General features: G+C 47.3%; 1 protein-coding gene across 1 annotated transcript in view; it reads right to left on the bottom strand.

Moving 5' to 3' along the window:
• The window catches only part of xab2 (XPA binding protein 2), a 54,902-nt gene that overhangs the window by 23,454 nt on the left and 15,419 nt on the right, over positions 1-16,029 (bottom strand). Inside the window, exons 7-12 of the mRNA XM_078531466.1 lie at positions 14,896-15,040; positions 9,625-9,776; positions 8,176-8,295; positions 6,433-6,564; positions 4,510-4,641; positions 3,520-3,633 (exon numbers count right to left, since the gene is read on the bottom strand). Of these exons, the coding sequence (XP_078387592.1) occupies positions 3,520-3,633; positions 4,510-4,641; positions 6,433-6,564; positions 8,176-8,295; positions 9,625-9,776; positions 14,896-15,040 (795 nt within the window). The remainder of the gene's footprint in view (positions 1-3,519; positions 3,634-4,509; positions 4,642-6,432; positions 6,565-8,175; positions 8,296-9,624; positions 9,777-14,895; positions 15,041-16,029) is intronic.

Below are 16,029 nucleotides of genomic sequence, written 5' to 3'. Positions count from 1 at the left end.
AAGCCATGAGGCAGTGGTGAAGTGATGTATTTTAACAGAGGTATCAAATCCAACTAGTCTGAGGCAGCGAGGTTTAACACAATTGTTACTGCAACCCAACACTGTGAATTCAGCAATAAATGTACCGCGATATTTCTTCCCTTCTAATTTTCTACCCCCTTTCCTAAAAACACTGGATGGAATCGTCCCAGAATTGCACCCACAGGCGTGAAAAATGATGTTTTACCTGCCAACCGCGATGGTGGGTTTTAGCACCTCTTCCTGGCGCGACCTCTGCCTCATTAATAATGCATTCACGAGAAACACACCGGATCGCCGGTGGGCGGGCTTGGATTTGCCCGCTGCTTCCTCGCTCCCGGCGCCATATTTAAAGCACACCAGAGCGTAGCCTACAGACTGTGCCTGGAGTGACGGTGAGGTTGGCAGCGAAAACCCACGTGAGGATCCTGCACCACGTCATCCCCCTCTCAACTCAACTGTGAGTGCTCTCTCTCCTGTTCCTGACTCTGCTGCCATGCATTAATTATCTCTACTTTGGTTCATAGGGAACCCTGCCAAGCAACTGACACCCCCAGCCAGCCAGTCCCTCAGCTCCATCCAGGTTCTCGCCTCCAAGAGGACACCTCCTCCATTGAAGAGCTGGAAATAAGCAGCCTGGAAGACCCATCACAGCGCTTACCCACACCCTCCACCAGCGCAGAGACACACACCTCGGTGGGACCTAGATCTACAGCAGGCTCGGGGTCACAGTCTGGTGGTCACCGCACGGACAAGTGTCCGTAGCAGGAGGAGGCAAGTTCAGCCGAGCTCCCCGGCACTCGGAGGACTGCTGGGGAAGAGGCGTCTGTCTCACCTTCCAGCTCATCATGGAGAGATAGCAGAAGGTGGGGGGCACATCACACTGAGTTATTGGAAGCCAACAGAGTGGCACACGAATCTGAGGTGTGTGTCTGCCTGCTCTCTGATGAAGTGGTGCCCAAATGTAGGTCTCCATGGGAAGGATGGTGAACGCCATGGAGACCCTGGTCCAGCAGAACATGGAGATGTGCACAGACCTGCACTCCACTGTGGTAGCCATGGGTGAGTTCCTGGAGTGGCAACACGAGAGGGAAATACGGCACCTCAACATCCCTCCAGGTCCTCCTTCCTCTCAAGTAGTCAGGCCAGGGCCTTCAGGCACCCGAAGGGAGGAGCAACGGCAGCTGGACACCCCTGGATCATCCACTCAGGAATCTCAGAAGCTGTCCGCTCCCTCCGAGTCCCCTTTGCCTGTGACCCCCTTAACCTTGTCCTCTGTCACCGCAGAGAGAGCAGCTGGCCCACCGGAGGACAGTTAAAGCAAGCCGGGGCCCTCAAGGCCTTTGATCTCCAGAGGACACATGCCAAAGTCATCAGAGGCAACGGGGCCAACCATTGCACAGGCTGTCTCCACCCCTGCTGCAGATGTCAGGGCAGCACCTAGAAGAAGTGGTAGGCCTAGAAAAGTTAAGAAATTCTGATCACAAGTGGTTGCACAGGTGAACACTTTTAGTCACTTTATAATCTGAAAATATATTCACTTTCACTGAATAACGTGTAATGTTGTCTTTCAGGCTAATTTACAGGCTTCGTGAGTACTCTACCTGCAGCTCCCCCCCCCTGCCACTAGCAGCTGCACATAGCCAGACCAGGAGTGAATCTGGAGAGAGAAGTGTCTGTGGCAGGGCCTTTCGGAGCCTCGTGCAAGCACTCTCCCACCCACACGGAGCCTTCATCCATCACACCCAATTCACAGTCCCGAGCATTTTCGATGCTGCCAGCTGGGGTTCCCTTTCAGTTGTCTATCTGAGCTGACTCACATCTCCACCCACACACTGATCACACTCCCATGCAGCACCCTGTGTCTGTCCAACACGAGGCTCCATTCACTTTCGCTTTGAAAACCATGGTCGTAGTCAAGTTTTCGATCAGCTCCCCTGTCCTTTCCCCTCCCCCAGTCACCATGTCCTTTCCCCCATCACAGGCCACCCCCCTGACATCACCTTCGACCTCCCCACTGTTGCCCTACAGCCTGAACCTTTCCCCTTCAGGAATGTCCAGGTGAACGTGCACGTTCCCTACCTTCCTGGAAATCTTATCCCTATCCACATTGACCACCCCGACCTTCTCCTTCCGACTCCCAGGGTCTGTGTTTGCCTCCATGACACCACCAACCACCCTCACCGTCCCTTCTACCGGTGCCAACGCAACCTCACCTTCCCACCCGAATAGCTGTCTCACACTCACCATTCCATCCTACCATGCCCACCCTGAGTTCGCTCCCCAGGAGGCTCTCCAGAGTCTGACTCCACAGGCTCCTCCCTTACACATTCAGTTCACTGGACATTCCACACCCCACCCCTTCCTCCAGCTCACTCCATCCTTACACCTTCCTCCCCCTCCCCTGCGAAGTCCCCTCCACCCCCTTGACACCCTCCCCCCGCTGAACTCCCTCCTCCCCCAGACACCCTCCCCCCTCCAAACTCCTTCTTCCCCCCCACCGGAGTCTGTCCTCCCCCAGGCACCTTCCCCCGCTCTGAATTCCCTCCTCCCCCAAGGACATCTTCGCCCCTCTGAACTCCCTCTCATACACCTTCCTCCCTGACTGCACCATTCTCCCGTTACACCCTCCTTCCCCTTCCCAATCTCAACCCCCTACACCTTCGCCCTACGCCCCCCCAACCTCATTCCCGCAACACCTTTGTGCCCCCTCCACAACCTCACCCAACCCTCCCCAAAACCTTGCCCTCCCCCCCACTCAAACCCCCAGTACATCTTCCTCTCCCATTCACACCTAGACCTTCCTCTCCCCACCGACACATTCACTGATGGTCTGTGCCAGCCTATGGTGAAGCCCGTGAAGTCGAAGCTGCTGCGTGGAGACTCCCACCTTCCGTGGAGCTGCTTCGTGGTGGAGCCGCGTCCATGAGGATCCACCCAGCATGCGATGCATGTGCTCCTCCAGGGTCCGGTAGCTGTAGGCCTCTAGCATCTTCTTCTCTGCGATCTGAGCAAGGCCCTAACGCTGAGTCCCGGCTTCTGCACATCAGACGTGTTCTCACCCCAGCATGTTTTTCAGCCAATGTTAACGGTAAATCGGGCGTGGGGGGTGGGGGACGATTCCAGTTGGGCCTTACTTTACGTCCCATTAGCGGGTTCACTCCGGCCTCCAGCGGGATTCGCGATCCCGGACACCTGCGGATGATCCTGCTGTGATTTCACGCTAGCATGAAACTGATCTCTGCCTCTCCCGCAAACGGCAGCAGGTGATTCTGCCCGCTGTCTCGGGCTGTACACTCTTATGATGCCAAGGGCCCCGCAGAGCAGGCGTCTGGACATTCTCTTATTTTGGTTTGCAAACCAACAGTGTTTGAACCTTCAAAAGAACAACCTTCTATACGTAATTTTAAAAATCACTACAGACTTAACCCAGCTACAAGAATGAAACTCCTTCGCCCAGTGCTGCAAAGGTGCCAAACAGATAGAAAAGCGGCAGCTCACCTTAAAACTTTCTTCAAAGTAGCTGTGCTCCTCCAGGAACATTGCATAATTGATGATGATTTGAGGTGTGGCAATTCGGAGATCTATAATTCTGTCGTACACTGCCTTTGTGGACTAGTTTGAAAATAAAAATTACAAAAAACACACAATTAACAAAACAAGAATTACAAAAAAATAAACACATTTCCTTTCGTTAACCCACACCTAGCAATACAGCTTTTTACACAGCAAGCGGCTAGGATCTGGAACGCACTGTCCGGGAGAGTGGCGAAAACAGGTTCAATGGAGGCTTTCAAAAGAGAATTGGATAATTGTCTGAAGAGAAATAATTTTTTCTGAGCTACGGGGATAAGGCGGGGGTATGCGACTGGGCGAGCTGCTCATGCAGAGAGCTGGCATGGATAGAACAGGCCGAATGGCCTCCTTCTGTGCGGTAACCATTCTACGATACTAACACGAGATCAACGACATTCTTTTTCCATTCACCACGCACAACTTTAAAAAATTTGTCCTGCTTTGTTTCAAATGCTTTTGTTTCGCTTTATGAGGTTTTCTGCCCTCGTGTTCCATTTTCAATTATTTTTTATACTTAATCTATGATGCACATTACTCATTTCTGTCACAGGAAGACCACCAACATCTAAACAGCGAAGTGATACTGTCTCGTACTCCAGGGGAGACTAACAGGAGTGTGGCAAGTTCAAACGGCCTGGCACTTGTGACATGAGGGATGCTCAAACCTTCCCTGAATGAGATCTGTAGTTGGCAATGGAAACTTTATGCGGAGACCCTTTGGTGTTGGGCTGCCACTTTGTGTTTGGCAGCAAGATCGGTACCAGCTCACGGCAGGCAAGCAGGATCCCAACCTATTCACGCCACAGGTTAAAGCAAAAATAATAAATTGCACAATTAAGCCAAATTCAAACACCTTTTTTGGTGTGCAAAGCAAGAAACCGAAGGAGTCCAAGACTAAATTTATTCTTTAAACACCTTAAAAGTGCCGAGACTCTCCTCCAGATCTGCTAACATGGACCAGACTTTCAGTGACTTGTATACTCTGTTCTGGACGGGTTCTGTGGAATCAAAGTACTCAGCTTTCCTTGCCGGTACTGCTGTGGCTCTCTGTAGAGGCAAAAAGTACAAAATAAAGGTTTTAATTTCCCCTCTGCTCTTTCCACCTGTCCATTCAGACAGGGGAGACACACAGACAGACAGACAGACAGACAGATAAGGAAAAACACACAGACAGCCAGGGAGCGACACACAGAAAGACAGGGAAAGGCACACAGACATTCAGGCAGGCAGAGAGGGACAGGCACAATGACAGACAGGGAGAGAGACACAGACAGACAGGGAGAGAGACACAGCAACAGGGACAGGGACACAGACAGAGAGGCAGGCAGGCAGGGAGAGAGACACAGACAGACAAGCAGGGACACAGAGACAGGGAGACAGATAGAGAGGCAGGCAGACAGGGAGAGACACACAGACAGATATTCATTGCACACAAGAAGAAATAAGTGATGCAGTGAAATATTTCAAGTAGCGATGGCTCCGATTACCCAAGCAGTGACCCAGACTGAGTCCACTCTCAGCGCCTTCCATTAACCACTTGCACTAGTCTATACTTTAGTTACATTTCATCTTTTTAAAACTAAAAAAACGTGGCAATTAGACTCAAAAACAGACTTTGCTTGGCTGTATTGGAGGCTTGTTTATACTTGACTTGCGGGAGACAAAATATCACAAAAGTTTATAAAGCCAGTAGGTGAACAATCAGCAGCAGGAAAGTCAGCCAGAGAGTCCAAAGGACCATTTCTCCAGTGGAAGGAGCACTCCCAGCTAGTTTGATATTGCCATCTGCTGACTCAACTGTGTAATCTGCAGCACCGTCCACTAAAGCTGAAGGGTGGGGTGGAGGAGAGGGATGAAAGCATCCGTGATTCAAAAATCAAACCTGGGTTGGCGTTTGTCCAGCTTTGGGCCAGACAGTTTTTCACTGGGTCTGAAAATCTCTGAAGTGTAAACCCAGAGATCTTCAATAATTACCTGACCTGTGCTCCGAGCACAGCAGACACATACAAGGAACGTCTGGGTCGGAGATGGGGGCTACGCAGAATCTCAGATCTTCTGCCTCGGTATTAATATGGCTCTTCGAAGGGGTAGCGCCCCCCCACCTCAAAAAAAAAATCTGCTTGACTTAAAAATCCATTTCTCTGCTAACCTCTGTGCTTTGCAATGTGGAATTATTGTTGAGCTTAGTAAAATTTTCAATTAATTTGCACCAAAGGCAAAGCAAGTTTTTTATTCTTTCGTGGGATGTGGGCGTCGCTGGCAAGGCCAGCATTTGTTGCCCATCCCTAATTGCCCTTGAACTGAGTGGCTTGCTAGGCCATTTCACAGGGCAATTAAGAGTCAACCACAATTCTGCGGGTCTGGAGTCACATGTAGGCCAGACCGGGTAAGGATGGCAGGTTTCCTTCCCTAAAGGGAATTAGTGAACCAGATGGCTATTTACGAGAATTGGTGATCAGTTTCATGGTCACCATTTCTGAGCTTTTACTAGCTTTCATTCCAGATTTTTTTTTTTGGTTTAATTCATTAAATTTACTCATTGAATTTAAATTCCACCAGCTGCCGTGGTGGGATTTGAGCCCGTGTCCCCAGAGCATTAGCCTGGGCCTCCAGATGACAATCCAGCGGCATCGCCACTTCCCCCTCTAAAGTGAAGCTCAATCACTATCCCCTACCTTTACACTGCCCACAATTTTAGATTCGGGAAAGGCAGTGAACCTAAATGAGAGTGCTTCTTTACCCCTAAACAAAAAATAATTAAGACACATTACTTAGATGGAAAACCATATTTGGAAATAATTCTGTGAAAACGATTAGGCAGGACACTCAAAGGCATACCCTCAACAGACGAAGTGCCTCATCATAGTTTTCATGCCGCAGTTCCATCTCCCCATATTCACACCAAACACCGGCGAGGTCGTCAACATGTTTGAAGTTTACTTTCGTGGCTTTCTCGAATATAGTCCGAGCCTGAAACAGAAGCAGATTCGGCTTTCTCAATGAACATTTCTTATCCTTTTCAAGAAAGACTGGCCCCAGTTGTCCAGCCGGTAAAAGCTCCGCTACCCTGTGTATGCAGCATTAGGTCCTCTACACTGGAAGGTTCCCAGTTCCATTCTGGTGCTGGTTAACTGTTTGCTTTAATTGGCCTTAGTACAGGTGGGCTAGAGGGTCGAGAAAAAACAAGTACGAATCCGACAGTTACCTGGTGAGTGAGGGAGTCAGTGGGACAGGGAGGTGGCAAGTTAGGGAGGGAGGCAATGAGTGTTTGAATGTCAGGCAGGGATAAGACTGGTTTTGGCTGCACCCTTCATGACCAACCAACACTCACTGGCAAGGCTCACTATATTACAGAGGTACCCATCGAATCAAACACAACAAGAGTTCAGCACCTTTCGGAGATAAAGGGAGAAAAATGTAAAGAAGGTGCTAAATGTTAAGAAGCATTTTACAATCCTCAGCACATAATAAAATGCCGCTGTGTACTGTTAATCGTATATTAATTGTGTTTAATTGTATCTAAGTGGTGGACATTAACTGGGGATCCACTTGTGCCCCTTTTAAAAAGGGGCAGTCAAACTGGTGGTTGGATTTGGAGGTGTATGTTTATAATGAGTATCTCTGCCAACAAATTATGTAGATTGTAAAGATTGGCTCCATTTCTATCCTATCTGGCTTTCTGGAATAAGCACCATCTACTTTAAAAATGGGTTGCCATAATCTGATTTTGTTGTAAAGTGAGAATATAGGAACCTCTTTATGTCATATCTCCCCATCCATCTGTGCTCAGGTCTTCCCATTTTAAGCACCTGGGATCATAATCAAGCACTTCCAAGATCAAGTAAAGCTCCCTCTACTCTCCCTCATTAAGGAATCTCAGTTCCAAATTTCCAGAACAGCTCCTGCACAAGTCTTCTAACTTGTTTCATTTCCCTACTAGCCACCTGAGGCCCCTGACTGAGACTCAGTTAGTGCCTAATTAGGGACCATTTTGTTGTGTAGGTTCACCCTCATCAGGAACTGGATTGAGACTCATCTTATAAATGAGCCAGAGCCACAGAAAAGTTACGGTGCAGAAAAAGGCCATTCAGCCCATTGTGTCTGCGCCAGCCCAAAAAAGGGAAAAAAGAAACCAGCCGCTCACTTTCACAGAATCACACAGCGCAGAAGAGGCCCTTCGGCCGATCGAGTCTGCACCGGCACGTGAGAAACACCTGACCTACCTACCTACCTAATCCCATTTACCAGCATTAATCCCACTTTGCAGCGCCTGGTCTGTTAGCCTTGCAGTTTCCAGCACTTCATACGCAGATCCAGCTGCCTTTTAAATGAGTTGAGCATTGCAACCTCAACCGCCGGCTTAGGCAGTGAATTGCAGACCCCCACCACCCTCTGGGTGAAAAGGTTTTTCCTCATGTCCCCTCTCGTCCTTCTACCAATCACCTCAAATGACTCCTACAGCCAGGCTTTCATCCCATCAGTCTCCGTCAAATTTGAATCCTAAGCTGAAAGGACAGTGGTCAAACCCGTTCACCATCCCCTTCCTCTAAAGCTTTAAGAGAGAGCAACGGTCCAACTTACATCCTGAATTTGACTATTTTCTTCGTAAAACTTTGCAAATGAAACCCAGAGTGAATGTGGTTTTCCAGTAGCTTTTAATGGGTCGACCGTCTGCACAGCTTCTGTGTAGGTGTTTATGATCTGTAATGGAGAAAAACGATGATTACGTCAGAGCAAACATTTCATTTCCTACCCGTTAAAAGTAGTGTAGTTGTCTGATTAGATGTATTAAAATAGTGTTTTGGAATCGCACAGCACCGTGTCACAATTGAGATGGTGCTCCCAATATCAAGTGAAATATCAGAGATGAACGTAGCATCAAGCCTGAAGAAAGTTGCAAGAAAGAAGAGTGTCAGCCAGGATCTCACTGAGTGCTGGGAAGGCTCAAGGGGCTAACTGGTCTACTGCTGTTATGATATGTCTGTGATGCCATCTTAACTTATGTAGCTGGCCAGTGAATGACATTAACAGGCGCTCCGAGCAGATCACCAGCCTTCCCTTGTGATTTACATTAGAGATGCCGACCATCTGCTTTCCGCATGGGCACTCGTCTTTTCCAATCCCCTATTCAAGTTGCTTATGAAGGGGGCCTTGGAAAACAGCCAGGGACATGGAGATCATGAGGCAACTTAGCAATTGGCCACTTGCCTCCTGCACAAATGCGAGTTGGAAGTGCTTAGAAACTACTGTGCGTTTGTGTGTGTATATTTTCCTCTATGAAGTATTCTTCATGAAGAATAAAAACAGCTCTAACTCAAAGGACAGTGTAGTTATAATGTCCATCACAGAAGACACATTATACCACTATTGATACAGGTACATCTCAGTACTAGTGACTAAATTCTTTGTTTTCTTGCCCCAACCTTTTCAAATCAACTCAACTGTGCACCTTTTGGACCAGAACAATTACTACCTTTTATTGATATTGGATGCAATCAGTATCTACATTGCAGATAACCTTCTGTTAAACTGAGTAATCTAGGAGTTGGGCCACTGTGGAGGATTCCCCCCCCCCTCCCACCCCCGGCAGAAAAGGCTAGATCAATGAAGAAGTGATGCTAAGTGCTAGGTTTGAAAGGCTGCATACTGCAGGTGGAAGGAAAAAGACAAGACAGGTATGAAATTTCAGCACTGAGAAACTGGGGTGGAATGAGTTAGAACACGAGGAAGATCTTGATTTCATCAGAAATGAGGAAGAATGGAGGACTAGCATGTAGAATGGTTTAGTAAAATGGGTCACTTACCTCACAACTAGTTTCACAAACTGAAATCAGCTCAGTGACAACTCGGAAGCAACATAAATTTGTCAACAGATTGCAGGTGTATTACGTGCGCAAACCTATTCTGCATTTTTAAACAGGCTTCGTGTTTCTTATGCAACATTGTCTAACATCCAGGACTCATGCTGTGGGGTTTACTCTAAAGGGGGAATGAAGGAAGTCTGATGATTCCAAGGATAGAGTTCCTCACCTCTCGCGGCTTTCCTTCGTTCAGTTTGACACGTTTATGCCACTCGTGTACGTTGTGTGGGTTCTGGCGAAGCAGCACACTGTTCAAAAGGAGGGGACGCCTATTTATCAGCTGCTCAAACCGAGCCAATCGCAGCTCCAGATCGATATCATCTGTTAAAAACGCAAGTATGAGTTACTGCACTGGCCACATCACACAGGACCCAGTGAAAACCTCACTGTTCACATTAGCATCAAGGAATAACCCCATAATGAAAGATAGCTCAAACGGATGTTAGAAACTCTATAAAACAATGCTATAGCTGTACAAATGTTAGCTAGGCTGCAGTTAGAGTGCTGCAAACAGTTTTGGTCACTGCATTGCAGAAAGGATATGATCTCACCAGAGAGGGTGCAGAGGAGATTTACGGGGATGTTGCCAGGAACGAGAAATTTTAGCTGTGAGCTGGGGTTGATTTTCTTTGAAACAGAAGAGGCTGAGGGGAGATTTAATTCAGGTGTATAAAATTATAAGGGGGACCCATTTCCCTTAGCAGAGAAGTCAATAACCAGAGGGTATGGATTTAAAGTAATTGATGAAAAGATTAGAAGGGAAATTGAGAAGAAAACCTTTCAGCCAGTTGGTGCTGGAGGTCTGGAACTCACTGCCTGAAAGGATGGCAGAGGCAGAAGCCCTCATCGCATTTAAAAAATACTTGGATATGCACTTTAGGTGGTCTACAGGGCCACAGACCAAGTGTTGGAAAGTGGATTAGGCTGGATAGCTCTTTCTTGACCGACACAGACATGATGGGCTGAATGGCCTCCTTCAGTGCCATAAATTTATCTAAATTAGGTACAGAACAGTATATTGATTCAGATCAATTTGCAACTGGTGCAATGAATGTGAATGGGCTTTCATAACTCAGCTGGCCTTTTGGAAAAAGCCCTAGGTGTGAAATAATAATTCGGAGCAAATATAGTGAAAAATTTACAGCAAACTATTGATGAAAAATAAAAATGTACTCTCATGTATTCCCACTAAATAACAGACACACTTTGGAGGCAGTTCAGGGGAGGTTTACTAGATTGATATCTGGAATGAGCGGGTTGTCTTATGAGGAAAGGTTGTTCAGACTGGGCTTGTTTCCACTGGAGTTTAGAAGAGTGAGGGGTGACTTGATTGGAGTATATAAGATCCTGAACGGTATTGACAAGGTGGACGTGGAAAGGATGTTTCCTCTTGTGGGTGAGTCCAGGACTAGGGGGCACTGTTTTAAAATTAGGGGTTGCCCTTTTAGGACAGAAATGAGGAGAAATTTTTTCCCTCAGAGGATTGTGCGATTTTGGAACTCTCTGCCTCCAGAGGCGGGGTCACTGAATATTTTTAAGGTGGAGGTAGATAGATTCTTGATAGGCAAGTGAATCAAAGGTTATCGGAGGTAGATGGGAATGTGGAACTTGAAACACAAACATATCAGCCATGATATTATTGAATGGTGAAGCTGGTTCGAGGGGCCGAATGGTCTACTCCTGCTCCTATTTCCTATGTTCGTATACAGGAAAGTCCTTGTAGCATAAAGACTTTACTTAGAATATTCACTTTTGTGCAAAAAAAAACTTACTGATATAATTCCTTGAACAAGCAAATTAATCCAATGTCATTATCATCGCTAAATTCCCTCACTATCAACATCCTGGGGGATACCATTGACCAGAAACTGAACTGGACCATCCATATAAATACTCTGGCTACAAAAGCAGATCAGAGCTGGGAATTCTGCAGCAAGTAACTCACTTCCTGACTCCCCAAAGCCTATCCACCATCTACAAGGCACAAGTCAGGAATCTGACAGAATACTCTCCACTTGACTGGATGAGTGCAGCTCCAACAACACTCAGCAGCTTAGCACCATCCAGGACAAAGTAGCCCTCTTGATTGGCACCCCTTTATCACCTTAAATATTCATTCACTTCACTACTGACGCACAGTGGCAGCAGTGTGTACCATCTACAAGAAATGCTGCAGCAACTCACCAAGGCTCCTTCAACAGCACCTTCCAAACCCATGACCTCTACCACCTAGAAGGACAAGGGCAGCAGATGCATGGGAAGACCACCACCTGCAGGTTCCCCTCCAAGTCACTCACCATCCTGACTTGGAAATATATCGCCGTTCCTTCACTGTCACTGGGTCAAGATCCTGGAACTCCCTCCCTAACAGCACTGTGGGTGTACCTACACCACATGGACTGCAGCGGTTCAAGGAGGCAGCTCACCACCACCTTCTCAAGGGCAATTAGGGTCAGGCAATAAATGGTGGCCTAGTCAGCGAAGCCAACAACCCGTGAAAGAATAAATGAAATAAAAAGAATAATATTCAATTATCTATAATATTTGCAAATTAGGTAGGAATTCAATTATTTATTCATGAACTCTCCCCAGCCTAAATTTGCGAATGAACAGGGGATGTAGTGACCTCGTAGATAATGGGTTTTACTGCCGTCTATCTGAGCAAGTCTATATTAGCTGGGGAAAGGACCAGAGAGGAAATGAGAACTTTTAATTGTATTTACGCAAACTGCAATGATCTGGAATGCACTGCCAGAAAATTGGTGGAAGCAGATTAAATAATTTTCAGAAGGGAATTGGATATTTATTGAAAAGACTTGCTACAACTGCACAGGGCATTGGTGAGACTCCGCCTAGAGTACTGCATGTACTTTACTTTTGGTCTTCTTACTTAACTGGGGGATATACTTGCACTGGAGCCAGTTCAGAGAATGTTCATTAGGTTAATTCTTGGGATGAAGGGATTGTCTTCTGAAGAAAGGCCCAGCCTGCTCAGCCTACACTCATTAGAGTTTAGGAAAATGAGAGGTGATCCTATTGAAATAATAAGATTCTGAAGGGCCTTGGACAGGGCAGAGGCTGAGAGGATGTCTCCCCTCTTGGGGGAATCTAGAACTAGAAGGCACAGGCCGGGATTTTCCGTGCCCGCTGGTGTCGGGTGTGTTCGGTGGCATAAGCGGACAATATGGCGAGAAGGCCAAAAATTGGTTTCACTTCACCGTGCAACCAGTTTGCGATCATTGATGGTGGGCCGCGTTCCCCGCCATTGGACGTCGGGAGCCTCATTGCAATACATTAGCATATCATTATAATGCCAGCCCGCGGGTCTCATCAACCACCCCTCCAGGATCGTCTGCCCACGTCGGCAGGAAAACACGCCGACGTGTTTCACAACAGCATGGATAAGCCGTGCACTTGGTCGGCTGCACTTCACTCGGGACTTCAAGGTCTGTTTGCCCACCTTGCTTCGGTCAGCACTCGCAGTCACCAGCGCCAGGCTTCACAGACAGCACCACATCACTTTTAGGGGGGGTTCACAGGCAGGCCTCTATCTACCAGATGAGCCAGTGGGTGGCTTTTCACCAGCTGCAGGGCTGGGGGTTGCTTGGGGATAGGAGCGAAGTGGCCTCAGGCAAGGGAAGAGGCTGCAGAACGAGAGCTGAACTGGGGAAGGAGGGTATCCCAGGGTGTGTGTGGGGACACATGTTGATCTGTGCAAGTGGCCTCAAGATGGTGAGGGCTGAGGAGGCAGCCTCCAGAGATGAGGCCAGATGGAGATGTGAGGGGGTGTGTGTGAGAGTGGGTGGTGATGTCCCTTGAGCTGGCAGTGAGTGCGATGCCAGTGAATGAGTGATGGGCTTGAATGTGAGAGTTTAGAGCAATGAGATGGTTGCCATACCCTGGCTGCACGGATGAGATCATTCATCCTCTATCTGCACTGGATGGCCAACCTCTTCTGTGCAGCATTGGCACTGATCACCAGTGCCATTGCCTACCAAGCTGGAGTGGTAATGTTGCTGCCGCTCCTGTGGCCAGAGCGGGGGTACAGGACATCACAGCGGGTCTCAGCCCGTTGATGGTGGGCTGTGTTCCTTGCCAAAAGGCGCTCGAGAGCTGCAGTATTCTTGCCTTTCGGGGCCATATCTTCTTTGCTGAAGTCCTGGGCTGGAAGCACTGAGCATGGCTGTACTTTAATTGTGGTGCCTGGCGTGATGAAGCGATGAGGTGACAGCATGGCAGGCGAATTGGAGCCCGCCCGCTATGGAAGCGGCGTGCATCCTGGGTAATTAACGCATAATTAACGCGGTGAGTTTGGGACGATACGGTGTGAAAAGCCACCATTGCGGCCGGCTATGTTTTTCCTGCCGCTACCGCACTTAGTGCAAATCTGGGATGATTCCGCCCACAGTTTCAAAATAAGGGGTCTCTAAATCATCATTTCTAATGATTAGAGTTGCTAATCTTTGCAAATTCTCTTCCCCAGAGAGAAGTGAGGCTGGGTCATGGAATATATTCAAGACTAAGTTACATTTTTGATCTACAAGAGAGTCGATGGTTACGGGGAACAGGCAGGAAAGTGGAGTTAAGGCCACAATCGGATCAGCCATGATCTTATTTTTTTTCCTTTATTCTTACATGGGATGTGGATGTCACTGGCAAGGCCAGTATTTATTGCCCATTCCTAACTGTCCTTGGCTTGCCAGGCTAGCTCAGAGAAAAAGAGTCAACCCCATTGTAGTGGTTCTGGAGTTACAGAAGGCCACACCAGGTAAGGATGGCATTAGTAAACCAGATGGGTCTTTATGACAATCGTTGATAGTTTCAATGGTCACCATTACTGAGGCTAGCTTTATATTCCAGATTTATTAATTGAATTTAATTTCTACCAGCTGCCCCATAGTGGGATCCGAACTCAAGTACCCAGGGCATTAGCCTGGGCCTCTGGATTAGATTCCAGTTACTGAATGGTGCAGGCAGGTTTGAGGGGCCAAATGACGTACTCCTTCTTATGTTCTTATGAAAATGACGAATCTGGAGGGCTACAGGGAAAGAGCGGAGGAGTGTGAACAATTGGATAGCTCTTTCATAGAGCTGGCACAGGTATGATGGGCTGAGTGGCCTCCTTTGGTATTGTACGATTCTCATTGGCCTCAATACTCTGAATTGTAAAAGGCGGAAAGTCAGCTCGGGTTCCTGATGGCAATAACTTCCTGCTGGAAAGCACGGATATCAAGTATGGACAAGACTCGAGGTCCTGTGATATTTACCTGTCAACACTGACACTATGGCTGAAGAAAGGCTGAACTGACGAGACATCAACAGCTTGCCGGGGTCAGTGCCACTGTCAACCAGCAGGAGTCAGTGAGAGCAAAGCGGGGTGAAAATAAATTAAATTAAATAAAAACAAGAAAAAAAAAATGCAAAGTAAAAGTAACTTTACCTTCCTCAGTTTGCCCCATTTCTGCTGTCGTCTCCATCTTGGCTGCAATCATGCTCTCCTCAAACTGCGCATAGCTATCAAACACTTGAGTGAAATCTCGAACTGTCATCACTGTTTGAATCGCCTCTTCATACACGTCTCTGGCCTACAAGAAATCGCAGAGGTAGCTCTTTTGTTTGCCCATTGAAAATCAGGACGGTGCAAACCAATGAGAGAGGAGAGTGCGAGAGTATATACACCAGAATAAAGGTGAAGGCATAGGTATGTGCGCATGTACCTATGATTAAGGCAAAGGGATGGGTACGTATGTACACCCAGGATAAGGGTGAACAGATGGGGTGCATATGTGCGTAACAAGGGGCCTGTAAAGACTCCAACCGATCACAATAAGTAGTACAGGGATAATCCTCCAATAGCAAGAACACTCCATTTTTGGACAGGTGTAGACATGGAAAAAGTGCAGCACAGATTTATTCAATGTTACAGAGATGAAAGGCTACATTGGCATGGAGAAAGACTTGTGAAGTTAGGACCTTTTTCCTCTAAGCTGAAAAGGTTTAAGGCATGACCTGGTAGAGCTGTGAAGATTATGATGTAGTAAATAGTGATTGATTGATTGGATCCACTGGTTAGTGCGATGGCAATTAGAAAAATAATTATTGGGGATACTAGAATAGCCACACAGGTGGTTAGAATGAGGATTCTCTACCTCAAAACCTCATTGAAGCAGACTATATTCTTTTAAGAGAGTATTAGCTAACCGCTTGTAATAGAGCATGAAAGAAATGAGAAGCAAGCAAGATAGTAGGATCAAACAAGGTGGCCTGTGGGGAAAAATGCCAGCACTAATTTGATGGGCCAAATGGCCTGTTTCTGTGCTGTAACATTCTATGATAAAAGAGGAGCGAACAAAATGGATGTCCATTCAGCACCCACGTGCTGACTAAGATGGGAGAGCTTGGTCAAAATGGGAGCATCACCAAGTTCAGATCTCAACTTTGGTGGTGCCACTGACAATGTTATGTGATGTGCCAGTCTCTCCTCAACATTCCTTCAAAGTGTTAAATGCTCGAATTCTGATTCGTCCTATTTAATATCTTGTTTGAAAAGCAAGCACAGCCCAGGAAACCGCAA

This window comes from Cetorhinus maximus, chromosome 28, assembly GCF_964194155.1.
Source record: "Cetorhinus maximus chromosome 28, sCetMax3.hap1.1, whole genome shotgun sequence".
Classification (NCBI taxonomy): Eukaryota; Metazoa; Chordata; class Chondrichthyes; order Lamniformes; family Cetorhinidae; genus Cetorhinus; species Cetorhinus maximus.
Note: the sequence above shows the minus strand (reverse complement) of the source record. Positions and strands in the feature narration are given on the sequence as shown.